Source organism: Bombina bombina, chromosome 4 (genome assembly GCF_027579735.1).
Source record: "Bombina bombina isolate aBomBom1 chromosome 4, aBomBom1.pri, whole genome shotgun sequence".
In the NCBI taxonomy this organism is placed as follows: Eukaryota; Metazoa; Chordata; class Amphibia; order Anura; family Bombinatoridae; genus Bombina; species Bombina bombina.
Genome location: NC_069502.1, coordinates 845,927,176 through 845,954,764, shown reverse-complemented (window position 1 = coordinate 845,954,764; position 27,589 = coordinate 845,927,176). Strand labels below are relative to the sequence as shown.

Below are 27,589 nucleotides of genomic sequence, written 5' to 3'. Positions count from 1 at the left end.
AGGACCTACTTATTCTGGTGTGAAGAGCGTGGATTCCACTGGCATAAGGTCAAGGTGTCCAGGATTCTTTCCTTTCTCAAAGACGGTTTGGAGAAGGGACTTGTTGCTAGTTCCTTAAAGGGACAGGTTTTGTCTCTATCTGTGCTATTGCACAAGAGGCTCGCTGAGCTTCCTGATGTACAATCTTTTGTTCAGGCTCTGTCTAGAATCAGGCCTGTGTTTAGACATTCCGCTCCTCCTTGGAGTTTAAATCTGGTTCTTAAGGTTTTGCAGAGGGCCCCATTTGAGCCCATGCATTTGGTTGACATTAAATTACTGTCTTGGAAGGTTCTCCTTCTACTGGCTATTGCTTCTGCACGCAGAGTCTCTGAGATGGCAGCCTTGCAATGTGAGCCTCCTTACCTAGTTTTTCATGCTGATAAGACTGTTCTTCACACTGGGTTGCGTTTTCTCCCTAAGGTTGTGTCTGATCGCAACATCAATCAGGAGATTGTGGTTCCTTCATTGTGTTGATTACTTCATAATTTTGATGTGGTTCGGGCTTTGAAATTCTATCTTCAGGCTACAAAGGATTTTAGACAGACTTCGGCAATGCTTGTTGTCTATTCTGGGAAGCGCAGACGGCAGGAGGCTTCTTCCAATTCCCTATCTTTTTGGTTGAGGAGCATTATTCGCTTAGCATATGATACAGCGGGACATAAGCCTCCTCAGAGGATTACGGCTCATTCAACTAGAGCTGTGGCTTCATCTTGGGCCTTCAAGAATGAGGCATCCGTGGAGCAGATTTGTAGGGCAGCTACCTGGTCCTCCTTACATACCTTTTTCAAACTTTTACAAATTTGACATTTTTGCTTTGGCTGAAGCAGCTTTTGGGAGAGAGGTTTTGCAGGCTGTGGTGCCCTCAGAATAGGGTCTGCCTCTCTTTTACCCTCCCGTTTTCATTCAGTATCCTCTAGAGCTTGGGTATATGTTTCCCACAAGTAAGGAATGAAGCTGTGGACTCTCCTCATATTTGGATGGAAAACATAAATTATGCTTACCTGATCCTTTCCATCTGTATGAGGAGAGTCCACGGCCCCCGTCCGTTTTCTCCCTTGGGCGGCCCAAAACTTTTTGTTCTTCTGGCACCATTTGTACCCTGATATTTCTCCTACTGTTCCTTGTTCCCTCTGAAGAATGAATGGGGGACGAGGGGAGATATTTAAGCCTTTGGCTGGTTGTCTTTGCCTCCTCCTGGTGGCCAGGTTTTGAATTCCCACAAGTAAGGAATGAAGCCGTGGACTCTCCTCATACAGATGGAAAGGAAAGGATCAGGTAAGCATAATTTATGTTTTTGTTTGGGTAAATCCTAGCGTTTGTTATACTTTTAAGTTTACCATCACTTTAATGCAAACTGAAGTTGGTTTCTAAAACTGCTTAGTCTGTTGGAAAAACAAACAAACAAAATATAATCATATCATTAGTGTGGTTTACACACAGAAATAAATAACTGGAATTGATGCTTAAATACAAAGACGTACAAATGGTTAGAAACGGCTTCAGTACAAGGTGTCAGAGAAATGAATGGGTTAAAGACCTATAATTAGTGACATAAAAGTATGTATTGTTAGATTAGTTTATGTATTGATTTATTTGTAATAATCACTGTTTTCTGTTGGATTAATCCGTTTTATTCACTTGAATCGATTTGCTACCAGTCATGAACTATACATGAGACCCCCTCCTTCTCTTTCTGTTTAGGCTCCTGTTACTGTGAAGATCACGCACAATACACGTCACTGTGTTTGCCAGTAAAGCAGAAACGTTATAATCATATCTGACAAATTCAGTTACTGAACAAGACAATGTCTGACAAGACCAAGAACCAAACCTCAGACCTTCCTGATACACACGGAGGTAAGCAGGACGTCACGTGCATGTCACCTGGTTTTGTCATCAGAATGGGATAATAATCAGTGAACTGATCACCATAAAGGCAGATAGCAGTCAGTAGTGAGCTGGTGATGTACAGAAGTTACTACTAAGCAGCATATAAAAACCTTTACCCTTGTTAACAACGCGATCAGCACCACATGCTCACGCTTAGTGTCAGTCTGTGCTTAAAGGGACAAGAAAGTCAAAATTAAACTTTTATGGTTCAGACAGAGCATATAATTGTAAGACGCTTTTAAATTCCCTTTTAGTATCAAATTTGTTAAGAAGAATATACACATACCCTCAGCAGCAGAAGCAGTGTACTACTGGGAGCTAGCTGGTGATTGGTGGCTTCACACAAATGCCTCTTGTCATTGGCTCACCAGATGTGTTCAGCTAGCTCCCAGTAATGCACTATTGCTCTGGACCTGCCAATAACTATAAGTTTAATCCCTTTGTAACAATTAAACACATAGTTATATGCAAGCAACAGTGCAATAATAAAATGCTGAAACATATAAGAGAATTTTCTTTTTGTACTATTTATTCCCCTTTTAAAATGGGGGCTAATTGGTAGATTGTACCCACTAATCACTGCTTCTGTTAGTGCTGAGATCAGCACCAGGTGCTTGCACGGGGTCTGATGTAATGTTAAAGGGACATGAAACCCAAACTTTGTCTTTTATGATTCAGATACAGCATACAATTCTAAACACATTTTTAATTTACTTAAATTATCTAATTGCTTCATTTTCTTGGTATCCTTTGTTGAAAAGCAGAAAGGTAACCTCAGGAGTCTGCAGCACTATATCAATATAACAAGAGCAGCAGATTGCAGCACTTTTTCCTGCCATGTAGTTCTCCAGACAAGTACACCCTACCTATCTAGATATCTCTTCAAGAAAGAATACCATGAAAACAAAGTAAAATTTATAATAGAAGTAAATTGGAAAAATGTTTAAAAGTGTATGATCTGTATGAATCACACTACTTAGTTCAATATCCCTTTAATTAACTGAGTAGGTTTTAATAAGGGTTTTAGGCACAGAGCTGTGTAGTTACTATTATGTTTATGTGGTGGTGTTGGTCACATACAGGGGGCACTAAATCAGGGGTTTAATAAGGTTTATAGTCACAGAGCTGTGTAGTTACTATAATGTGTATGTGGTGGTGTTGGTCACTTACAGGGAGCACTAAATCAGGGGTTTAATAAGGTTTATAGTCACAGAGCTGTGTAGTTACTATAATGTGTATGTGGTGGTGTTGGTCACATGCAGGGAGCACTAAATCAGGGGTTTAATAAGGTTTATAGACACAGAGCTGTGTAGTTACTATAATGTGTATGTGGTGTTGTTGGTCACATGCAGGGAGCACTAAATCAGGGGTTTAATAAAGTTTATAGGCACAGAGCTGTGTAGTTACTTTAATGTGTATGTGGTGTTGTTGGTAACATACAGGGAACACTAAATCAGGGGCTCTAATGAAGTTTCCTACCGTTATGGTCCCACTGCATTTAAATACTGTCATAGAGGTACGGTAGTTCATTACAGATTCACCTCATATGAGACCATAAATAACCATCACTATTTAGCATTAAAGGGACATTAAACCAATGGGCACAACTACAACACAACGGTCACTACTCACCATATTATTGGTTTTTCTTCCTTTGCCTGCAGCTCTCTTTAGAGCTTTACTCATATTTCACCTTTTTACAGGTGCTGAATGCTGTAGCGTTGCTCTTTAATACAGGGCAACGCCATATTGGAGATTTTTCACAACAGTATTTGGTGCTTCAGGTAATCACACAATACAGTGTGTGATGTTTTACTTTTTTTGCAGTTTTTATACACAGTGTAAAAGTTAAATAACTTGTATAAAATATAAAGCTCCAGGTTAGTCATACGCACTAACCCCAGGTATTTTATTATTATTCTTTATTTATAAAGCGCCAACAGATTCGGCAGCGCTGTCCATGGGTAACAAAGATAAAAGGACAGTACAATATGAGACACCAGACAAAATTTAACAGACAATTACAGGGGGAATTGGGAGCCCTGTTCCTGTGGGAACTTACAATCTAAATGGGTAGGAGGGTGAGAAACAGGAGGTGGAGACTGCAAAGGTGGGAATGATTTTAGTGTGGAGTTAGATGAGGGCAACTATTAGGCAAGTGGAGTTCATTAGTTACTGATTTGGTGATAGGCTTCCCTGAACAAGAAGGTCTTTAGGGAGCATTTAAAGAAGGAGAGGTTGGGGAAAAGTCTGACAGCTTGAAGAAGAGCATTCCAGAGGGTTGGTGCCACACAAGAGAAATCCTGTAGTCTAGCATGGGAGGAGGTGATGGTAGAAGAGGCAAGGAGGGAGTAGATTTTTTTTTGGATCTTAGCAGATGGGCTGGAGTATATTTGTTGATGAGTGAGGACAGGTAGGGGGGGCTGCATTGGTAAGGGCTTTGTAGGTCAGAGTGAGAATTTTGAATTTAATTCTGCTGTGAATGGGGAGCCAGTGAAGGGACTCACAGAGGGGTGTAGCGGATACAGAGGGTCGGGAGAGGTGGATTAGCTTAGCAGAGGCATTTAGGATGGATTGAAGGGGGGAGTGGCGGGAGAGAGGAAGGGCAGTTAGTAGGTTGTTATAGTAGTCAAGACGGGAAATTACTAGGGAATTGAATAGCTGTTTAGTAGTTTCAGCACTCAGAAAAGGACGAATTTTGGAGATATTGTGTAGGTGGTTGCGACAGGATGAAGAGAGCGATTGGATGTGGGGTATGAAGGACAGATTGGAGTCAAGTGTAACTCCTAGGCAGCGGACTTTGGGTGATGGGGAGATAGTGGTGTCACCAACAGTGATAGTAAAGTTAGAAACTGGAGTAGAATTAGATTGGGGGATTAGAAGAAACTCAATCTTGGACATGTGGATTTTTAGGTGGTGAGAGGCCATCCAGGAAGAAATGCCAGATTAGCAGTCGCTGATGTGGGAAAGGACAGAAGGAGAGAGTGCAAGGGTGGATAGGTAGATCTAAATATTATTAGCATAGAGGTGATAGTTGAATCCATAGCTACTGATAGGTTTACCCAGTGAGGAAGTATAAATAGAGAAGAGTATAGGGCCTAGAATAGAGCCTTGAGGTACTCCAACAGACAGAGGCAATGGAGAGGAGAAGTCGCCAGCAAAGGAGACAGAAAAGGACCTATTAGAGAAATAAGAGTGGATCCATGAGAGGGCGATGTCACAGAGCCCAAGGGAGCTGAGAGTCCGTAGGAGGAGGGGATAATCAACAGTGTCAAAGGCAGCAGACAGGTCAAATAAGATAAGTATAGAATAGTAGCCATTGTTTTTAGTAGAAAGAAGATTGTTAGTAACATTGGTGAGGGCAGTCTCAGTTGAGTGTTGTGGACGGAAGCCAGATTGCAGTGGGTTAAGCAATGAGTTGGAGTATAAGAAGTGGGTTAGGCAATAGTTTTTCCACGACTTCTGAAGCTAGTGGAAGCAGTGATATGGGGCGGTAGTTTGCAGGAGAATTGGGGTCAAGGGAGGCTTTTTTGAGGATGGTGGTGACCTTTGCATGTTGAAAGGATGATGGAAATGAACCAGTATTAAGGGATCGGTTGAATATGTGAGTAAGAGCTGGGGTGAGGGTAGAAGACAGAGAAGGTATTAGATGTGATAGGGTCAAGTGGGCAGGTAGTGAGGAATATATTAGGGAACTCACTTCATTCTCAGTGGTTGGGGGAAGGTACTGAGAGTGGTGGAGGGGGTAACTGGGGGCGGAGAAGGAAGGTTGCAGTCTTGTGGTGGGATGTTACTTCGGATGGTAAGTGTTTTGTTGAAAAAGTAGTCTGCCAAGTCTTGAGCACTAAAGGCAGATGAAGGGGGTGGTGCAGGTGGGTAGAGGAGTGTGTTGAAAATGGAGAAGAGATGTTTAGGGTTTGAGGAGTGAGAAGATATGAGAGAAGAGAAGTAGTTTTGCTTGACTAAGAGAAGGTCAGAGGAGTTAGAATAAAGAATGAACTTATAGTGTAGGAAATCGGGTTCAGAGCGGGAGCATTTTTGTAGATAGCGTGTTTGCTGAGAGTGCCAGGGCTATAGCTGACGACGTGGGGTTTTGCGTATTTGTGGAGGAGCAAGGGTGTCGAGTGCAGAGGAGAGAGTATTGTTATAGTGGTTTGTAGCAAGGTCAGGGCAGGATACCGTGGAAGTGTGGGGAAGACGTTTTTTAATAAGGTTAGAAAATTGGAGAGGATCCACAGTGTGCAGATATCTACAGGTGCAGAGGCAGGGGGGAGAAATAGGTTTAGCATGTACATTGAGATTATAGGTGAGCAGACGGTGGTCTCAGATGGGAAATGGGTGCCAGGTGACATCAGAAGGGGAGCAGAGGTAGGAGAATACCAGATCAAGAGAGTGTCCATCGGGGTGAGTAGGGAATAGGATGGATTGTGAGAGACTAAAAGAGTTTGTGAGTGAGAGAGGTTTAGAGGCAGCAGGGGCAGATGGGTTATCAAAGGGGATGTTGAAGTCCCCTAGTATTAGTGCAGGTGTAATTTGTAGAGAGAAAGTGAGAAAGCCAGGCAGCAAAGTTGTCAAGGAATTGGGAGGTTGGTTGAGGGTGGGCGATAGATAACTGCCACCTTGAGGCAGAGGGGGGGAAAAAAAGGCGGATGCAGTGGACTTCAAAGGAGGAGAAGGAGAGAGATGGATGAGGATGCAGGTGCTGATAGGAGGGGGATAGTAAGATTCCAACGCCGCTACCATGTCTCTCACCTGGCCTAGGTCTATCGTTCTTAAATAAGCCCCATAGTACTGTGCTACTATAGAATCCTCAACTTCGATCAATAAACCATTTTACATCACTAATTTTGTTAATTCCCAAAGGGGAAAATGTATATGGAACCCAAAATGTTTCTTTCATGATTCAGATATTGATAAAATAAAGTTTGAAACAATGTTAGCAATTACCTTCAGGTGTTCGCTGCCAGCCCCAGTTCTCCCAGGCCATATATAGAAGGCACAAATGTAGCAAAAGTGGTGGCGCTGTGTCACTTCAAAGGGACTGAAGCTGCTCTTGTCCTCTGAGTATTCCTTCTCTTCTTACCTCTAAAATAAAAGCTTACAATAGTGTAGCAAGTTTCAAGCAGTATTCAGCACACCTGTAGATGGGTGTGACATGAAGAAGGTAGGCAGGGCTAAAAGCTAATCTATACATTAGAAGATACTGCTAGGCTACTACAATTTGTTTTGATACTGTTCTTAACTTATGCTCTTGATAGAGGCTATTGCAATAGCCGAAACGCGTTGAGCTGTATTTTAAATAAACCTTGAAGCTGCATCTGAAGACGTACGTTTGATGACTTTAATAAAGGCTGATTTTTTTTTTTTTTTTTCAAAAAGCTTTATTGGGTTATTCAAAAACAATACATAAATATCAGAAGTACAGAGTCACTAAAATTATACAGGGATTATAGATTATGAATTCAATTTAACAGTGCATTATTATACCGTTCATTGATTCCCTTTGAATTGTTTTGCAAAGATCTACGTGGTGACTCTTATTCCCAATGCCCAACCGTAAACTCAACAAACAATGGCAATTATGGGTGTTATATTTTACACCCCAAGATAACTTTAATATTGACATAAATCAAAACCATCAACGTATGGCAGCTGTAATTATAGATAGAAAAGAAAGAAGAAAGGACAAAGAGAAAAAGAAGAAGAAAGAAAAAAAAAAGGGGGGGGAGGAGAGGGGAAGGAAGACATCTCAGTCTTGTGTAGGGGGAAAAGGACAGGTCAGGTGTGCGTCAAATAGGTTTGGTAAAGGCAAAAAGCACTAACTACCCTCTTGTGAGGGGTCTCCAGTATTCCGTCATGTATCCATAAATCTCTAGCTTATCTCTAAGGTACCTATATCTCTCTAGAGATAGGTATTTGTCTACCTGGTTTTCCCAGTCGCAGATCTCGGGGATGTTGGCAGATTTCCAATTTTTTGGGATTAGAGACTTAGCAGCATTAAGCATAAGAAAAAGTAAGTGTTTTTTAGGCTTTTCCAGTAGTTTAGGTAGGCCGTGGAAAAGCAGTAAGGTAGGATTCCTGCTTAGGGTAAGGTTAAGTTTAGAGTCCATAACATCTAGTATGGATTGCCAGAATGGCTTTATCAAATCGCAAGTCCACCAGACGTGTAGGATCGTGCCAGGTTCCCCGCACCCTCTCCAGCACCTCCCATCTGTTTTCTTGTAAAATTTTTTAATTCTAACAGGTGTTAAATACCAGCGTGACAGATACTTGTAATTGGATTCCAAGATCCTAGCGGATATGGAAGCTTTTTTATGATTGCTGAATATTTTCTGCCATTCTGCTTCAGTAAGGGTCTGGTCTAGCTCTTGATGCCACTGTCTTATGAATGTAGGTACGTGGGATTCTTTATGGGATGCTAGGAGTTTGTACATAATTGAGATCAAGTGCTTTGGAGGACGGGGCAATAGGCAAAGTGTCTCCAGGAGGGTGAGCTGTCTGGTTATGTTCTCTGCCCTTGCACGTGTTGAAAGGTAGTGTTGCAGCTGTGTGTGAAAATACCAAGAAATATTTAAACCTGAGTTATTCAGTTCTTCAAGGGTCTTAAGTTTCTTGTTTGTCAAAAGCCTGTGAAACATTGTTTGGTCTATTTGAGCTTTGCTCAAGTTCGTCTGGTGAGCGTTAGTAAATAAGATGTCAGGGTTGTGTATGAATGGCATTAGTGGGGAAGGGTTAGTAGAGATATGGGGATGCTCGGCAAGTGTTTTGTCCCATTGTTGGAAAAATTCCCTTAGAATGGGGTATTGATAGCTCATGTTAGGTCTATTTTTGTTGGAGATCCAACCCCACGTGCCTATGTTCTGTATTCCCAAGATAGAATTACCCACCTGCACCCAGGTTTTGTCCTGAGGATTGACACTGAACTCTACTTGGTGTTGGAGGGTGATGGCCTTCTTGTAAAGCAGGAGGTTTTGGATACCCAACCCTCCCTTGTCTTTGGGCAGGTAAAGAGTCTTTTTTGCAATGCGAGGCCTTGTTCCCCCCCATATGTAATCTTCCATGAGTCCCTGAAGCTTTAGTAGATACTGGGTGGGAAATGGGATGGGGAGAGTTTGTAAATAATATAATATTCGGGGGAGAATATTCATTTTGACGGCTCCTATCCTGCCCAGCCAGGAGAGTCTCTTATTTTTCCATGAAGAAAGGTCTCCCGAGATTGATGCGAATAAATTTGTGTAATTGGCCTCATAAAGGCTATGTGTTTTTGGTGTCAGCTGAATCCCCAAATATTTAAGTGTGTTAGTTTTAATACGTAATTTACAGATTTCTGGGATTTGGCACAGGACTGTTTGCGGTAGGTTTATATTCAGTATTTCATATTTCGTTTGATTTAAGTGGAAATTGGATACCCTACCGTAGTCCTCGAACTCCCTGAGGATTTCAGGAAGCGAGACCAGAGGGTTTGTCACTGAGAGGAGGATATCGTCCGCATAAAGTGACAGCTTATGTTCATGAGCGCCTATTTTTATCCCCCCAATTTTTTGGTTATCCCGTATTTTTTGTGCTAACGTTTCTATCGTAAGGGCAAACAACAGCGGCGACAGGGGACACCCCTGTCTAGTGCCGTTTGATATCCTAAAGGGGTCGGACAGTAAGTTGTTAATTTTAACCTGCGCTGTGGGTTCTGTGTAGAGGGAAAAGACCCTATGTATGAAGGAGTGACCAAAATTCATTTTTGACAAGACAGCTTTGAGAAAGGCCCAGTTGACCCTGTCAAAGGCCTTCTCGGCATCTGTGGAAACAAGTATGGATGGGATATTGTTTTGCTGTGCGTAATTGACCAGCAAGGCTGCCTTTATGGTATTGTCCCTAGCCTCTCGGCCTGGGACAAATCCCACTTGGTCGGGAGATATTAGTTGTGGGAGAAAATTATTCAATCGTGTGGCGAGGATTTTTGCGAAGATCTTTAGATCCACGTTCAAAAGGGATATGGGCCTAAAGTTTTCTGGGCGGTCTGGCGTCTTGCCCGGTTTGGGAATAGTGGTGACATGCGCCAAGAGCATAGAGGGTGGGAATCCCTGAGTCTTTCCTATCGAGTTAAACAGGGATAACAGGCGCGGTGAGAGAATATCTTTAAATAATTTGTAATATTTAGCGCTGAAACCGTCGGGGCCCGGGCTTTTGCCCGACGGTAGGTTATCTATAGTTTTGGTCACTTCTTCCACTGAAATGTCTGTCTCTAGACTCTCTTTCTCTGCATCGGTTAATTTAGGGAGAACCAAAGAGTTTAAGTATTGATCAATCGCGTTTATGTTTGTTTTTTGTGTGTCCTCCAGGGGAGGCCCACCTATGTCGTGTAAGTTGTAGAGGGACTGGTAGTATGATCTCAATACCTCCACTATTGATGGGCTGTCTGTGCATTTCTGGTTGTATTGATTAAACATGGAATGTACATGTGATTTCTCCAACATAGGTGTGTCCGGTCCACGGCGTCATCCTTACTTGTGGGATATTCTCTTCCCCAACAGGAAATGGCAAAGAGCCCAGCAAAGCTGGTCACATGATCCCTCCTAGGCTCCGCCTACCCCAGTCATTCTCTTTGCCGTTGTACAGGCAACATCTCCACGGAGATGGCTTAGAGTTTTTTAGTGTTTAAGCCTTTGTTCAGGCTCTGGTTAGAATCAAGCCTGTTTACAAACCTTTGACTCCTCCTTGGAGTCTCAACAGGGGGTTCCGTTTGAACCCTTACATTCCGTTGATATTAAGTTATTATCTTGGAAAGTTTTGTTTTTGGTTGCAATTTCTTCTGCTAGAAGAGTTTCAGAATTATCTGCTCTGCAGTGTTCTCCTCCTTATCTGGTGTTCCATGCAGATAAGGTGGTTTTACGTACCAAAAGTTGTTTCTAACAAAAACATTAACCAGGAGATAGTCGTGCCTTCTCTGTGTCCGAAACCAGTTTCGAAGAAGGAACGTTTGTTGAACAATTTGGATGTTGTTCGCGCTCTAAAATTCTATTTAGATGCTACAAAGGATTTTAGACAAACATCTTCCTTGTTTGTTGTTTATTCTGGTAAAAGGAGAGGTCAAAAAGCAACTTCTACCTCTCTCTCTTTTTGGATTAAAAGCATCATCAGATTGACTTACGAGACTGCCGGACGGCAGCCTCCTGAAAGGATCACAGCTCCTTCCACTAGGGCTGTGGCTTCCACATGGGCCTTCAAGAACGAGGCTTCTGTTGATCAGATATGTAGTGCAGCGACTTGGTCTTCACTGCACACTTTTACCAAATTTTACAAGTTTGATACTTTTGCTTCTTCTGAGGCTATTTTTGGGAGAAAGGTTTTGCAAGCCGTGGTGCCTTCCATTTAGGTGACCTGATTTGCTCCCTCCCTTCATCCGTGTCCTAAAGCTTTGGTATTGGTTCCCACAAGTAAGGATGACGCCGTGGACCGGACACACCTATGTTGGAGAAAACAGAATTTATGTTTACCTGATAAATTACTTTCTCCAACGGTGTGTCCGGTCCACGGCCCGCCCTGGTTTTTTAATCAGGTCTGATAATTTATTTTCTTTAACTACAGTCACCACGGTATCATATGGTTTCTCCTATGCAAATATTCCTCCTTAACGTCGGTCGAATGACTGGGGTAGGCGGAGCCTAGGAGGGATCATGTGACCAGCTTTGCTGGGCTCTTTGCCATTTCCTGTTGGGGAAGAGAATATCCCACAAGTAAGGATGACGCCGTGGACCGGACACACCGTTGGAGAAAGTAATTTATCAGGTAAACATAAATTCTGTTTTTAATTGCTTTCGTTTTAAAGCTCTTGCGAGCAATCTACCTGGCTTGTCCCCATATTCAAAATATTTCTGTTGTAATTTTAAGGCCATTTTCTGGTGGTCGGCGGAATGTATGTCCTGTACTTGCTTCCTAAGCTGTTGAAGTTCTAGTTGAACCTCTGTGTTTGTGGGCTTCCTCTTATGTTTATTTTCTAATTCCCTTATCTTAGAGATGAGTGATGTATATCTCAACCTGACTTGTTTTAATTGAAGGGCCTTCTGTTTGATTAGCTCCCCCCTAAGCACACATTTGTGCGCTTCCCAGACTATTTGATCTGACACCTCCCCGTTTTCATTGCATTGGAAGTATTCAGTCAGTGTGTTCGCTATGCTTGTTTTGATGGCTTGGTTACTGAGCATAAAGTCATCGAATCTCCAGATATATGGGCTATCTGGCCTCGAGGGCCATTTTAGTTTACAAGTTACTGGTGCGTGATCAGACCACGTCATCGGATGTATCTGGGAACTCGTGACTCCAGCCAATGTAGTCTGGTCAATGAAAAAATAGTAAATTCTAGTAAAAATATCTTGAGGGTGCGAGAAAAAGGTGTAGTCTCGTCTAAGAGGGTGCAAGATGCGCCATGCATCATGGACTGTCAGCTCCTCAAGTCTGGAATTGCACTGTCTGATGACTTTTTTTGGAATGGAGGTCAGCGCTCTGGATGTATCCAGAATAGGGTCGAGGGGAAGATTAAAGTCCCCTCCTAGGATAAGCGCTCCTTTACGCAGTTCTAGAATTTTGTTGGTAAGGGTTGACATAAATTTGTTCTGTCGCTGGTTTGGAAAATAGGCATTAGCAAAGGTGACCACCCTGTTGAACAGAGTGCCCACCAAAATCAAATACCGTCTGTCTGGGTCCCTCTCAAGATGAGTAAGGGCAAGTGGGGATGAGTGTTTAAACATAATGCCCACCCCATTTTTCTTTGTAGGCCCTGAAGCAAAATAAGAGGTCGGGAATTTATGGGAGGTCCATGTCGGCTCCTTGCCCCTCCGGAAGTGCGTCTCTTGGATGAACAGTACATCACAATGTGTTCTAATGGCGTCCCTAATCAAGTGTGTTCTTTTTTGAGGGATATTCAATCCCTTAGCATTAATGGTCATCAGTGACAACTCGTGTGTTGTGTCAGTAGGCATTGTGGAAGGGGAGGAGGGTAGGGAAGGGGGGGGGGAGAGAAAAAGAAAAAAAAAAAAAAGGGGGGGAGGGTGGTGGAAGAGAGAAGACAGAAAAAAGAGAAAAAGAGAAAGGAAATAGGATATGAGGACTAGAGTTCTAGTCTCGGAGTAAAGTATCCCTAAGTGGGAGAGATATAGACAAGGTCTACAGTATATAAATGCAGATTTTGTTATGGTCAACAATTAGTAAGACCCTATCTAATAGTTGCTAACTAATGAGTCAGCACAGTGGGAAAGAGAAAAAAAGATATGTAAATGTGGGATCAGTATCCCCACACCAGGTGCTACAAATAATAAAAAAAAATGTATTTATGTGGAGAATGTCGGAACTGCCCAATCTATCCGGAAGTCGGGATAAGCACCCGTCCTAGGGCTTCGGGAAAGATTGGAGACATTTCCCACCTTCCCAATTCTTATATTCATTACATTTAAACTCAGTGCGTTAAATACAACGAGAAAACTGTGACATTAACAATAACATTTAAATTAAGAAGGAAACATATTCAAACCCGGGATACAATGTCAGAAGGGCCTTCGTTCCCTGAAACTAGTAGAGGTGTTAGTTGGTAGAGGTAAATTTAGTGCTATTTTGCTAGTTAGCTCCTTAAAGTCGACTTGGCTTTCACAGTTGATAGGTGCCCCGTGTGACCTATAGCTAACAATCCCACCTAGAGGAGGTGCATGATTCTATGGGAGGTCATCGGACGTGTTTTCTAACTAATACCTAACCAGTTCTAGGTCCCTCCGTATGTAATTGGAGAGTTAAAAAGTTGTCGCTAGTTGTTTCGTGAAATGAGCCGTTTGCTAATCTGCTCAGAGTTATCTCCTATAGTAGTGCTAAGCTAGTGTGAATGGGAACCTCATCCTCCTAGTGGTGCTAAACAATGTTATCCCCAATGTTGTGATCCTTAGCCCCATCAAACTAACTCCTAATTTAGTGATCCCTTCCTTTACAGTAAATAAGCTAACATATTTTAAGAGCAAGGAAAAAAAAAAAGGAATAGGGAACAAGGCAATACAACAACACAACAATACAATATGAAAGAGAACAGAAACAGTGCACTTATCTGGTTCCTCACAAGTCCACAGGGGTAGCTTCTTGCAGTACCCCAAGTACCTGCTAAAGTCTGTGATTGGTCTCATACAGTTTATCTGGCAGAAATAGTTTCTTGGCTGTTCTGGTTCCGTGATGTGACCATCTCTTCATTAGGGAGTGGGATGTCAATCCCCAGAGTTTTACAAAAGTCCCCCAGATCCAATTGTGTTCTATATACAGCTTGTTTACCATTACGAGAAGCAATTATGGATACTGGGAAACCCCATTTGTACTGAATCTTATGGGCCTGAAGTTGTCCGGTGATGAACCGAAGATCCCTCCTCTTTTGGAGTGTAATCTGGCTCAAATCTGAGAAGACTTGTATGGGGATTCCTGCATGGGTGAGGTCCTTGATGGCCCTTGCTTTTTGTGAAATTGCGTCCTTATCCTTATAACTGAGGAATTTGATGATAATATCTCTTGGGGGCGCCTTTGGGGAAGGTTTTGGGCGAAGGGCTCGATGAGCCCTCTCAAGCGGGATGTCTGATGAACTTGGTGTGCCCTTTATGGTCCGGAATAAATCCTGCAGGTAACCCTCCAAGGCAACATTGCTGACCGTTTCCGGAACGCCTCGGATTCGCAAGTTGTTCCTTCTTCCTCTGTTGTCCAGGTCCTCTACCCTGGACAACAGGAACTGTATGTCCTCCCCCTGTTCACAGGTGCGTTGAGAATTAGAAGTCACTTGGGCTTGTAGTGTCTCCTGCTGTTTTTCAAGTGTCTGCACCTGTTGACTTATCTGGTGAAAATCTTTCTTCATATCCCCAAATAAAGACCTCATCTCAGTCAAAACAGCATTGATATCTGCCTTAGAGGAAATTACACTAAGATCATTTCTGGTTAGCGGTTCTCTGGTTATAGGTTCAGGGTTAGAGTCCTCCTGGTCAGGTGCTGGGTCAGGGGTAATAGCTTCAAGGCCACTCATATCTGGACCTGAGTTTACCATCTTAATATAGTTGCTAAGATTACCACTTTTCAAGCCTTTGTCCCCCTTGGTGTTTTTCCTGCTTGACATGTTTGATAAAAAGAAGAATAGGTATCTCTCTTGTCTGTGTCTGCCTGCAGGCTCTTGTAGTGTTTAACTGTTAAGGAGCAGCGTCAGGAGTTTTCAAACTGTGAGTGGTCCCCTGCTGGGTTTGCAATACAATCAATAAGGCCCTCTATATAATAATCTGACAGGGGGGATAATCTATTTTGACCGCCTCAGACTGTGTTGTTCTTGATGTGAAAGTTATTGTTTGGTGATCTTAAATGTCTCTTTTTTTCTCCCTTTCTCCTTCCTCCTTCAGTGTTATTGTGTTATTTTTAAGTTTTATGCAGGATGTAGTGATGAAGAGAGCAAAGCAGGGGCCTTCACGGGCAATATCTGGGACAGGTTATGCAGGTCAATGGTTTTAAAGGCTAATATGTCTCTGCCTTTTATTATTGTCCCCCCAGGGAATAGGCCTCTTATGCGCTGTGGTTACCTGCTGTAGTTCAGGGGCACGCTGTCATTACTGTGCCCTCAGTCGCTCCGCTCCCAAGTAGTTCGCTGTTGTGCAGATATGCAGATGCCGCCTCAGAGCTGCGGGCCCAGCGAGGCCCGATGGCGGTATGTGATCACGTCGTTTGCCGGGATCGGCGTATGTGGAGTCTGCCTGCCGCTCGGCGCGGTTGATGCTTTTTCTCTAGCTTCTTCTGAGCCCCCGCTAAGTGCGTGAGTCTCGCCGGATCCAAGCAGTGCAGTGTTCGTGACAGGCTGCGCTAGGGCACTAGGCCTCAGGTGAGCGGGCAAGGCGCGATGAGAATCAGTCTCACCAAGCAGCTGTACAGTCCATGATACCCCTATATGATGCCGGGTGCTCCCGCTGGGTAATTTGTAAAATGTGAGTTATTTTTGGGCAGTTTCTCTCCCTACATAATATAAAGCACCTAGTGTGGGGCTTAAGAGCCAGGGTTTATGCGGCCAGGCTCCGCCCCCCAATAAAGGCTGATTTTTAACTGAAATCGTGTGAGTATGCTCTGAATATGCGCCACCATACTGCTTTAAACTTGCTACACTGTTGTAAGCTTTTATTTTGGAGGTGAGAAGAGCAGGAATACTCTGAGCATGATTCAGATAGCCCATGCGATTTTAAACAACGTTGTAATTTACTTCTATTATTAATTTGTCTTCGTTCTTTTTGTATCGTTTGCTGAAAAACAAGGACGTAAGCTCAGGAGCACTATATGGCAGCAGTTTTGTAAGAATGTTATACATTTGCAAGAGCACTAGATGGCAGCACTATTTTCTGCCGTATAGTGCTCCAGATGCCTACCTAGGTATTTCTACAGCACAGAATATCATGGGAACAAAGCAAATTTGATTATAGAAGTAAACTGGAAACATTTTAAAATTGTATTCTCTGGGGCATATTTATCAAGTGCCTGTCAGGAGCTTGATGAAGGCTCGCCAGAAACACAAGTTATGAAGCAGCGGTCTAAAGACCGCTGCTCCATAACCTGTCCGCCTGCTCTGAGGCAGCGGACAGAAATCGGCAGAAATCAACCCGATCGAATGCGATCGGGCTGATTGACACCCCATGCTAGCAGCCGATTGGCCGTGAATCTGCAGGGGGCGGTATTGCACCTGCAGTTCACCAGAACTGCTGGTGCAATGATAAATGCTGAGAGTGTATGCTGCCGGCATTTATCGATGTGCAGCGGACATAATCCGCAATATCGGATCATGTCCGCTCGCACAATAATTCGGCCCCTCTGTCTGAATCAAAAGAAAACCGCTTTGTAGAGAGCAGCAGACACAGCAGGATGTCAACAATTAAACATGTTATAGGGTCACGGATACATTTACACTGACATTTATATAGATAGGCAGTATTATTAAGGTATGCTTAGATGCACTCATGCACAGGAGTGTGCTGTATATATGGCAGCAGTGATTGTCATGAGAGCATACTGAGGTATGCACAGGCGCATGCTCTATATGAGGCAGCAGTGTTTGTCATGAGAGCATACTGAGGTAGGTACAGGAGCGTGCTGTGTATATATAGCAGCAGTGCTTGTCATGAGAGCATACTGAGGTAGGTACAGGATCATGCTCTATATGAGGCAGCAGTGTTTGTCATGAGAGCATACAGAGGTAGGTACAGGAGCGTGCTGTATATATAGCAGCAGTGCTTGTCATGAGAGCATACTGAGGTAGGCACAGGAGGTTGCTGTATATATGTCATCAGTGCTTGTCATGAGAGCATACTGGGGTAGGCACAGTAGTGTGCTGTATATATGGCAGCAGTACTTGTCATGAGAGCATACTGAGGTAGGCACAGGAGGTTGCTGTATATATGGTAGCAGTGCTTGTCATGAGAGCATACTGAGGTAGGCACAGGAGCGTGCTGTATATATAGCAGCAGTGCTTGTCATGAGAGCATACTGAGGTAGGCACAGGAGGTTGCTGTATATATAGCAGCAGTGCTTGTGATGAGATCATACTGAGGTAGGCACAGGAGTGTGCTGTATATATGGCAGCAGTGCTTGTCATGAGAGCAAACTGAGGTAGGCACAGTAGTGTGCTGTATATATGGCAGCAGTGCTTGTCATGAGAGCATACTGAGGTAGGCACAGGAGCGTGCTTTATATATAGCAGCAGTGCTTGTCATGAGAGCATACTGAGGTAGGCACAGGAGTGTGCTGTATATATAGCAGCAGTGTTTGTCATGAGAGCATACTGAGGTAGGCACAGGAGCGTGCTGTATATATGGCAGCAGTGCTTGTCATGAGAGCATACTGAGGTAGGTACAGGAGTGTGCAGTATATATGGCAGCAGTGCTTGTCATGAGAGCATACTGAGGTAGACACAGGAGCGTGCTGTATATATAGCAGCAGTGCTTGTCATGAGAGCATACTGAGGTAGGTACAGGAGTGTGCTGTATATATAGCAGTAGTGCTTGTCATGAGACCATACTGAGGTAGACACAGGAGTGTGCTGTATATATGGCAGCAGTGCTTGTCATGAGAGCATACTGAGGTAGGCACAGGAGCGTGCTGTATATATGGCAGCAGTACTTGTCATGAGAGCATACTGAGGTAGGCACAGGAGGTTGCTGTATATATGGTAGCAGTGCTTGTCATGAGAGCATACTGAGGTAGGCACAGGAGTGTGCTGTGTATATATAGCAGTAGTGCTTGTCATGAGAGCATACTGAGGTAGGCACAGGAGTGTGCTGTATATATGGTAGCAGTGCTTGTCATGAGAGCATACTGAGGTAGGCACAGGAGTGTGCTGTATATATAGCAGCAGTGCTTGTCATGAGAGCATACTGAGGTAGGTACAGGAGCGTGCTGTATATATAGCAGCAGTGCTTGTCATGAGAGCATACTGAGGTAGGCACAGGAGTGTGCTGTATATATAGCAGTAGTGCTTGTCATGAGAGCATACGGAGGTAGACACAGGAGTGTGCTGTATATATGGCAGCAGTACTTGTCATGAGAGCGTACTGAGGTAGGCACAGGAGGTTGCTGTATATATGGTAGCAGTGCTTGTCATGAGAGCATACTGAGGTAGGCACAGGAGTGTGCTGTATAAATAGCAGCAGAGCTTGTCATGAGAGCATACTGAGGTAGGTACAGGAGTGTGCTGTATATATAGCAGCAGTGCTTGTCATGAGAGCATACTGAGGTAGGCACAGGAGTGTGCTTTATATATGGCAGTAGTATTTATCATGAGAGCATACTGAGGTAGGTACAGGAGCGTGCTGTATATATGGTAGCAGTGCTTATCATGAGAGCATACTGAGGTAGGCACAGTAGTGTGCTGTATATATAGCAGCAGTGCTTGTCATGAGAGCATACTGAGGTAGGCACAGGAGTGTGTTGTATATATAGCAGCAGTGCTTGTCATGAGAGCATACTGAGGTAGGCACAGGAGCGTGCTGTATATATGGTAGCAGTGCTTATCATGAGAGCATACTGAGGTAGGTACAGGAGCGTGCTGTATATATGGTAGCAGTGCTTATCATGAGAGCATACTGAGGGAGGCACAGTAGTGTGCTGTATATATAGCAGGAGTGTGCTGTATTTATGGTAGCAGTGCTTGTCATGAGAGCATACTGAGGTAGGCACAGGAGCGTGCTGTATATATAGCAGCAGTGCTTGTCATGAGAGCATACTGAGGTAGGCACAGGAGCGTGCTGTATATATGGCAGCAGTGTTTGTCATGAGAGCATACTGAGGTAGGCACAGGAGCGTGCTGTATATATGGCAGCAGTGTTTGTCATGAGAGCATACTGAGGTAGGCACAGGAGTGTGCTTTATATATGGCAGCAGTGTTTGTCATGAGAGCATACTGAGGTAGGCATAGGAGTGTGCTGGATATATAGTAGCAGTGCTTGTCATGAGAGCATACTGAGGTAGGCACAGGCGTGTGCTGTTTATATGGTAACAGTCCTTGTCATAAGAGCATACTGAGCTAGACTGAGGAAGAGCATTGCTTGTCATGAGAGCATACTGAGGTAGGCACAGGCGTGTGCTGTATATATAGTAGCAGTGCTTGTCATGAGAGCATACTGAGGTAGGCACAGGCGTGTGCTGTTTATATGGTAGCAGTGCTTGTCATGAGAGCATACTGAGGTAGGCACAGGCGTGTGCTGTTTATATGGTAGCAGTGCTTGTCATAAGAGCATACTGAGCTAGACTGAGGAAGAGCATTGTTTGTCATGAGAGCATACTGAGGTAGACACAGTAGATATTTATCATGAGAGTATATTGAAGTAGGCTTAGGAGTGTGCAGTAAATACAGTGCTCCAGACACGTGCAAACATCTGAGCATACTTGGGTATTTTGTCATGGGAAGAAGATAAATTTGAGCAAAGGATACCAAGAGAAAAAGGAAAGTGTAATAACATAAGTAGCATTGTTTAAGACAAATATAAACTAATGAACAAGTCCAACAAAGTTATTTTAAGATAGATATATAATAAAGGTAATGTAATTGGTGCAGACCCAAGAGGACTATATTTATTTAGACTAAACAGATAGGTATCAAGGATATAGTCAACCTTGTATATAAAGAATGGGACTTCAGTACTCTCTTAATTAGTAATAACCTAGAATTATTTTATTTTATTCATATACATCCATTGATGGGCATTCTCTGTTATTATGGCATACAAAACACACACATATATATCCCTAAAATAAAGTGCAAATAAGTGACATCTAAAGTGCAAATGTGAATAACCACATAAAAAATTCATAAAGGCAGGTCTGGCGTCCCAGAAAATTGACTTGTTACATGCAACACCCTGCTGCACCAAGCCCTGTATACTGACAGGCTGACAGATTTTGCTCTTTACAAAGTGCCTTTTAGTGCAGGCTTATATTCGGTAATACACCAACAGTTCCATAATTTGATGTTTAAAGTAAGCGGTCATGCAAGCATAAAGCATATAAGCATGTAAGCGCCCTGACGAAGCCCCGTTGTTTAGCCAATGGGAGTGAAACGTACGTAGGTGTTGGCAAGGCCCTCTGGTACCCGATGTTTGACTTGTGAATATTTACATGTGCCGATACGAAACGGAGACTCTACAGCTCGTTACAGCGACCAGTCATGTTTTGATATGGCTTGCAGCACTGTCCTCCTAATGTGGAACCAAACACGCTAAGGAGAGGTATCACTTTGTTGTAACAGATACGGAACTGCTTACGTGGAGCTTGCTAGATGTTGCTTGCTGTCCGGATTGTTTAGTCTGCTGACAACTGACCTCCTGCTATTTTCATGCCATTTCTCTTTGCATGCCATGACCTATATTTCACCTAGTTGCTTACTCACTTGCATGACCGCTTACTTTAAACATCAAATTATGGAACTGTTGGTGTATTACCGAATATAAGCCTGCACTAAAAGGCACTTTGTAAAGAGCAAAATCTGTTTTGGAACTGTTTCTTATGCCAAGCACAATTGGGCTACTACTTTACTATTTTATATCTGCCGTACATGCATAGATCCCCATGATAACCTGCCCAGACACAGCCTGTCAGTATACAGGGCTTGGTGCAGCAGGGTGTTGCATGTAACAAGTTAATTTTCTGGGACGCCAGACCTGCCTTTATTAATTTTTTATGTTGTTATTCACATTTGCACTTTATATGTCACTTATTTGCACTTTATTTTAGGGATATATATGTGTGTGTTTTGCCATAATAACAGAGAATGCCTATCAATGGATGTATATGAATAAAATAATTTGTGGTTATTACTAATTAAGAGTGCTGAAGTCCCATTCTTTATATACAAGGGCTACTATATCCTTGATACCTATCTGTTTAGTCTAAATAAATAAGTAGCATTGTTTGTTTTTACCCTAGCTGTGTGCGTCTACAGACAACGTCACTGTGTGCAGAACTGAGGCATCTAATATTCTGTTACCGCTGGTTACATAAACTTCTTATATACATTATGGTGCAGCACTTAAGTGCGTAGCTGGGGGCAGAACTTGTGCTCTTGCAAATGGATGACATTCTTGCAAACCTATTGCCATGTTTGCTCCAGACACACTCCTGTTTTGTTTTGTTTTTTTGTGATCCTTTTAGCTAAATGATTAAGCTTACACAAATTGTGTAATAAACTAAATCAGAAAGAACAAACGTCTGTTACATAAGTTTATATTACACCCTGTACTGTGCTCTATCAGGTAACTTCCTGCTGTAATTACAGGGCGTCTAGAGGAAAACACGGGCACTGGGCTATTAAATGTGAAGGAAGAGGATGAGACAGATGACATGAATAGTCATCAGACTGAAATACATTGCTCCCTCCCTGCCGGTGAGTAGTAATATGTGAGAGTCTGCCGGGGCTGTGCACACAGTTACTTACTGCTCTCCCTCCCTACCGGTGAGTAGTAATACGTGAGAGTCTGCCGGGGCTGTGCACACAGTTACTTACTGCTCTCCCTCCCTACCGGTGAGTAGTAATACGTGAGAGTCTGCCGGGGCTGTGCACACAGTTACTTACTGCTCTCCCTCCCTACCGGTGAGTAGTAATACGTGAGAGTCTGCCGGGGCTGTGCACACAGTTACTTACTGCTCTCCCTCCCTACCGGTGAGTAGTAATACGTGAGAGTCTGCCGGGGCTGTGCACACAGTTACTTACTGCTCTCCCTCCCTGCCGGTGAGTAGTAATACGTGAGAGTCTGCCGGGGCTGTGCACACAGTTACTTACTGCTCTCCCTCCCTGCCGGTGAGTAGTAGTATGTGAGAGTCTGCCGGGGCTGTGCACACAGTTACTTACTGTTCTCCCTCCCTGCCGGTGAGTAGTAATACGTGAGAGTCTGCCGGGGCTGTGCACACAGTTACTTACTGCTCTCCCTCCCTGCCGGTGAGTAGTAATACGTGAGAGTCTGCCGGGGCTGTGCACACAGTTACTTACTGCTCTCCCTCCCTACCGGTGAGTAGTAATACGTGAGAGTCTGCCGGGGCTGTGCACACAGTTACTTACTGCTCTCCCTCCCTACCGGTGAGTAGTAATACGTGAGAGTCTGCCGGGGCTGTGCACACAGTTACTTACTGCTCTCCCTCCCTGCCGGTGAGTAGTAATACGTGAGAGTCTGCCGGGGCTGTGCACACAGTTACTTACTGCTCTCCCTCCCTGCCGGTGAGTAGTAGTATGTGAGAGTCTGCCGGGGCTGTGCACACAGTTACTTACTGTTCTCCCTCCCTGCCAGTGAGTAGTAATACGTGAGAGTCTGCCGGGGCTGTGCACACAGTTACTTTCTGCTCTCCCTCCCTGCCGGTGAGTAGTAATACGTGAGAGTCTGCCGGGGCTGTGTGTGCACACAGTTACTTACTGCTCTCCCTCCCTGCCGGTGAGTAGTAAAATGTGAGAGTCTGCCGGGGCTGTGCACACAGCTACTTACTGCTCTCCCTTGTAGTTTACTGTCTGGTTTATAAGCGCAGATAACACAATGAGCCTTGTTTAGTTCATGTTGTAGTTTTATACTGGAATATAGCAGAGCACAGCCCAGAAAAGAAAGCTTTATGCTAAAAAGTAAAATAATAGAGAGCAAGTACCACAGTGTGTGTATTTAGTGCTATTCTCTGTCTGGGAAACACCCAAACTGTTTTATGGTAAAGTTATAAAAACTAGATCATGGAATAGAAAAACAGAATCTGCTTTATTTTTACAGATGAAGATAACGCTGATATAGTGAAAGTTGAGATAACAGAAGAACTGGAAGCACCAGATGTGGAAAGCAGTGAGAGTATCAGCGCATGTGAGTGTGCACGTGTGTTGTGTCTGAGGGACACAGGAGACAGGTGGGTGTGCACATATGTTGTGCCTGAGGGATGTAGGTCAAAGGTAAGTGTGCATGTATGTTGTGTCTATGGGATATGGGTTACAGGTGAGTGTGTGTATGTTGTGTCTATGGGTTACAAGTGAGTGTGTGTATGTTGTGTCTATGGGTTACAAGTGAGTGTGTGTATGTTGTGTCTATGGGTTACAAGTGAGTGTGTGTATGTTGTGTCTATGGGATATGGGTTACAAGTGAGTGTGTGTATGTTATGTCTATGGGATATGGGTTACAAGTGAGTGTGCATGTGTGTTGTGTCTATGGGATATGGGTTACAAGTGAGTGTGCATGTATGTTGCGTATATGGGATTTGGGTTACAAGTGAGTGTGCATTTATGTTGTGTCTATGGGATATGGGTTACAAGTGAGTGTGTGTATGTTGTGTCTATGGGTTACAAGTGAGTGTGTGTATGTTGTGTCTATGGGATATGGGTTACAAGTGAGTGTGTGTATGTTGTGTCTATGGGATATGGGTTACAAGTGAGTGTGTGTATGTTGTGTCTATGGGATATGGGTTACAAGTGAGTGTGTGTATGTTATGTCTATGGGATATGGGTTACAAGTGAGTGTGCATGTGTGTTGTGTCTATGGGATATGGGTTACAAGTGAGTGTGCATGTATGTTGCGTATATGGGATTTGGGTTACAAGTGAGTGTGCATTTATGTTGTGTCTATGGGATATGGGTTACAAGTGAGTGTGCATGTATGTTGTGTCTATGGGATATGGGTTACAGCAGGTGAGTGTGCATGTATGTTGTGTCTATGGGATATGGGTTACAGCAGGTGAGTGTGCTTGTATGTTGTGTCTATGGGATATGGGTTACAAGTGAGTGTGCGTGTATGTTGTGTCTATGTGAGATGGGTTACAGGTGAGTGTGCATGTATGTTTGTGTGTGAGGTACGTGGGTTACAGCTGAGTGTGCATGAATATTGTGTGTGAGGTACATAGGTTACAAGTAAGTGTGCATATATCTTGTATGAGGCATGTGAGTTACAGGCAAGTGTGCACATATATTGTGTGTGAGTTACAGGTGAGTAAGTGTGATAGTCTACTAAATAATTCTCTTGTGTGCACATTAAATTTTGGGTCATCACATGACTTTTTTCTTTTTAAACGAGAGTCCACAGCTGTATTCATTATTTTTGGGAATTAAGAACCTGACCACCAGGAGGAGGCAAAGACACCCCAGCCAAATGCTTAAATACCCCCCTCACTTCCCTCATCCCCCAGTCATTCTTTGCCTTTCGTCACAGGAGGTTGGCAGAGAAGTGTAAGAAGTTTGAAAGATAGTCTCTTATGGAGGTTAGTACTCTTCGAAATAGGACTTGAGTTTTAAGTAATCCTGTCAGCCTCTCAGTGAGAACATGGATGAAAGTTAGAGTCCGGAGAGGCACAGAGTGTCGTCTCTGCGAAACCATCCCGACTCATGTTAACAGCTCCATAGCAATCAGCGTTGACGAGTTTCGCTGCCTGCCTTTATTCACTCAAGTCCATGTCAGAAGCGATACTACTATCTGTCACACTTGAAGGATCGTGTTTCTGTTCCACGGCGTAAATTCCGGTAAGATCGTTTCATTTTATTTCAATATGGGAATATAATGTTAACGAAATAAGTCAGGGTCCCAGTGGGACTCCATTTATCTTTTGGAAACGAGGGTTAATATCTCCTGTGGGGGGTTATTGAACAGGGGGGACTTTAATCATGTTTGTTATGTGACTCTATCTGCTAATGTGTAGTGATGTTTAGGCTCAGGGCTATTCAGAACATAACAGCCTTATCATCAGACGGAGCGGTCCTTTTGGACTGGTGCGCCTTTTTTGCTAAACTCACACGGTGCACCTCGTGACCGGGTGTGGTGACGCTGTATTTCCATTTACGTACTTTGAACGAGTGACGATGGAGAGAGTCTGTTCATTAGTTGTCTGGTTCACAGGAGGTGGTGAGTGCCCCAGCCATTGGGGGTGTAAGGTGGCGTTTAGCGTTTGTCCATATTTGCAATCTACAAGTTATGGAGGATTCTGATTTTTTTAGAGACAGACATCTCCAACTCGGAGTTATACGTTCTGTGAGGAGTATGAAATGGCCCGGGGTTATCCATGCCCATCAGTTATGTTCCGATTGCCGTACTAGAGTACTCTCTTCCCCTGATTCAGGGAGCGTAGAGTGTGTTGAGCCATCCGCCCCTGAGGATTCCATGTCCAGTGAGGCGCGTGCCCCAGCATTCTTTTGCTACGCAAGCAGGTGTCCCTATAGCCGTTACTCCTTCTCCAGAAGGTGGCTTGTTTCCTCCAGAGGTTACCACACAGTTCCGCATGGCCATTTCTATGGCGCTAGCGCATTTGTATCTCCCAAGAGAAGTATTTCTAAGATACTGTCCGTGTTCTGTTAACCAGGGTCCGTCGAGCGTGAAATTTCCTGAGTCAGTTCGACCTTCTGGGGAAGCCATAGGGTCTCTGAGGCTTCAGGGGTCCCTCCCTCTGGGCCGGGGTCGTCTATCGATCCGGCGGGGGAACATTTTGCCTTCTGTTATAGACTAGCACGCCTTCGTGTTCTACTAAGGCATGTTTTGGTGGTGCTGGAGGATTCTGGTCCTACTGGGCCGAAGGATCGTTAGTTTTCTGTGTGGAGTGCAAACTGGGTTAGACGTAGGGGGATGAAGCCAATCTCCTTCACGTCTCCATCTTTCTTTTCTTTTTAAGTATCTGTTCCAGTTCTGAGCTTAGGAGAATGGGGCCTCTAATCGGCTGGTTCCGTTGGCGTACCCATTCTCCTTGGGCGTTCACCCGTGGGTGCGGCCTTCATTTTATTTAATCCGGTTAGGATGTGTTTAATTTGTTTTACGAACCTCATGTTTGTTATAGTTTCCATTTTGGGAACGCGTCTTCTCTGGAACTGATACTTACGATTTTGTGGTCACATGGGCACTTCCTAGGAAGATGCACAGTACTATATAATACATAGTTATGTTTATAGTTTATCGGCCTTCAGGGCCTCGATTTTCCTTGGACCCTGGACAGTTTTCGAGTGTTCTCGTGCCAGGCAGGTCCTGGTTAGGCACTAGATGCTGTTCCTTATGGTTCATGTCACCCACGTTGGGTGCTGAGTTGTTCACTTTGGTAACTAATGGGCAGTTACTGGGTCCTTTCAGGTTTTTAACCCCTTGTTTCTAAATGTTACAGTTTTTTTGTTGGGTGTTGTTTTTTTTTCAGGCTGTGCTGCCCTTAGAAGGGGCCGCCTTCTGTACCCACCCTTTTGTTTGTATTCAGTATCCTCTCTAGCTTGGGTATTGTTTTCCCAAAAGTAATGAATGCAGCTGTGGACTCTTCCCGTTTAAGAAGAAAAATTGAAATAATGCTTACCTGATAATTTTCTTTTCTTCTGACGGGAAGAGTCCACACCTCCCCGCCCGTGCTTTATCTGTGAGGCGGTGGTATTGTTTTTTTTCTTCTTCTGGCACCTTTTTCACCCTGCTATTTCTTCTACTGTTCCTTGTTCCCTTGGCAGAATGGCTGTGGGATAAGCCTTTGGCTGGGGTGTCTTTGCTTCCTCCTGGTGGCCAGGTTTCTTATTTCCCAAAAGTATTGAATGCAGCTGTGGACTCTTCCCGTCAGAAGAAAAGAAAATTATCAAGTAAGCATAATTTAAGTTTTATATATAATGAGAGATACATTGATACATTCCACCAGTACTTCAACTTACACATATGCATGTATATTCTTATTGTATAGGCCGTATGGATGTGACGTCTTCAGAGGGCTCAGCTGTTGAGTGCAGAGGAGAACCATATGTGTTTGATTACGTGAAGACTGAGGAGGATGAAGTTCCTATAACTACGGCTACAGGTGATTAGCGGTAATTAACACCTTAACCGCCGATGTACCCTGTACATCAGCAGTGGTTAACATACCCCCAAATATCTGCCAGATATAGCGCAGGTCTGCGCTATATTTGTATATCTCTGAAAGTAAGGTATGCAGTCCTAGCACAGCTTCACCACTGCCGGAGAAGCTGCACTATTTAAACCCTGAACGACCATGGACGTATAGGGTACGTCTATCATTAAGGGGTTAAGCTGCTCCTTTAACAAAAGATACCATTCTCATGGTAACAGACGTACATTGTAAAGTTGTATAAAATTACACGCTCTATCTGAATCATGAAATAATTTCTTTATTGTTTTTTACATTTTACTTCAGGTCTCCAAAAACACTAACAGCTAGATTACGAGTT

The 27,589-nt window shown here is 43.7% G+C and overlaps 1 protein-coding gene across 2 annotated transcripts in view; it reads left to right on the top strand.

Moving 5' to 3' along the window:
• Positions 1-27,589, top strand: part of LOC128657258 (gastrula zinc finger protein XlCGF26.1-like) — a 438,901-nt gene that overhangs the window by 49,698 nt on the left and 361,614 nt on the right. Inside the window, exons 2-5 of one of the 2 annotated variants that reach the window (XM_053711530.1) lie at positions 1,741-1,896; positions 21,725-21,832; positions 23,193-23,279; positions 27,088-27,201. In XM_053711530.1, the coding sequence (XP_053567505.1) occupies positions 1,845-1,896; positions 21,725-21,832; positions 23,193-23,279; positions 27,088-27,201 (361 nt within the window). In that variant the 5' untranslated portion in view covers positions 1,741-1,844. The remainder of the gene's footprint in view (positions 1-1,740; positions 1,897-21,724; positions 21,833-23,192; positions 23,280-27,087; positions 27,202-27,589) is intronic. The other variant, XM_053711531.1, reaches the window with a different exon arrangement.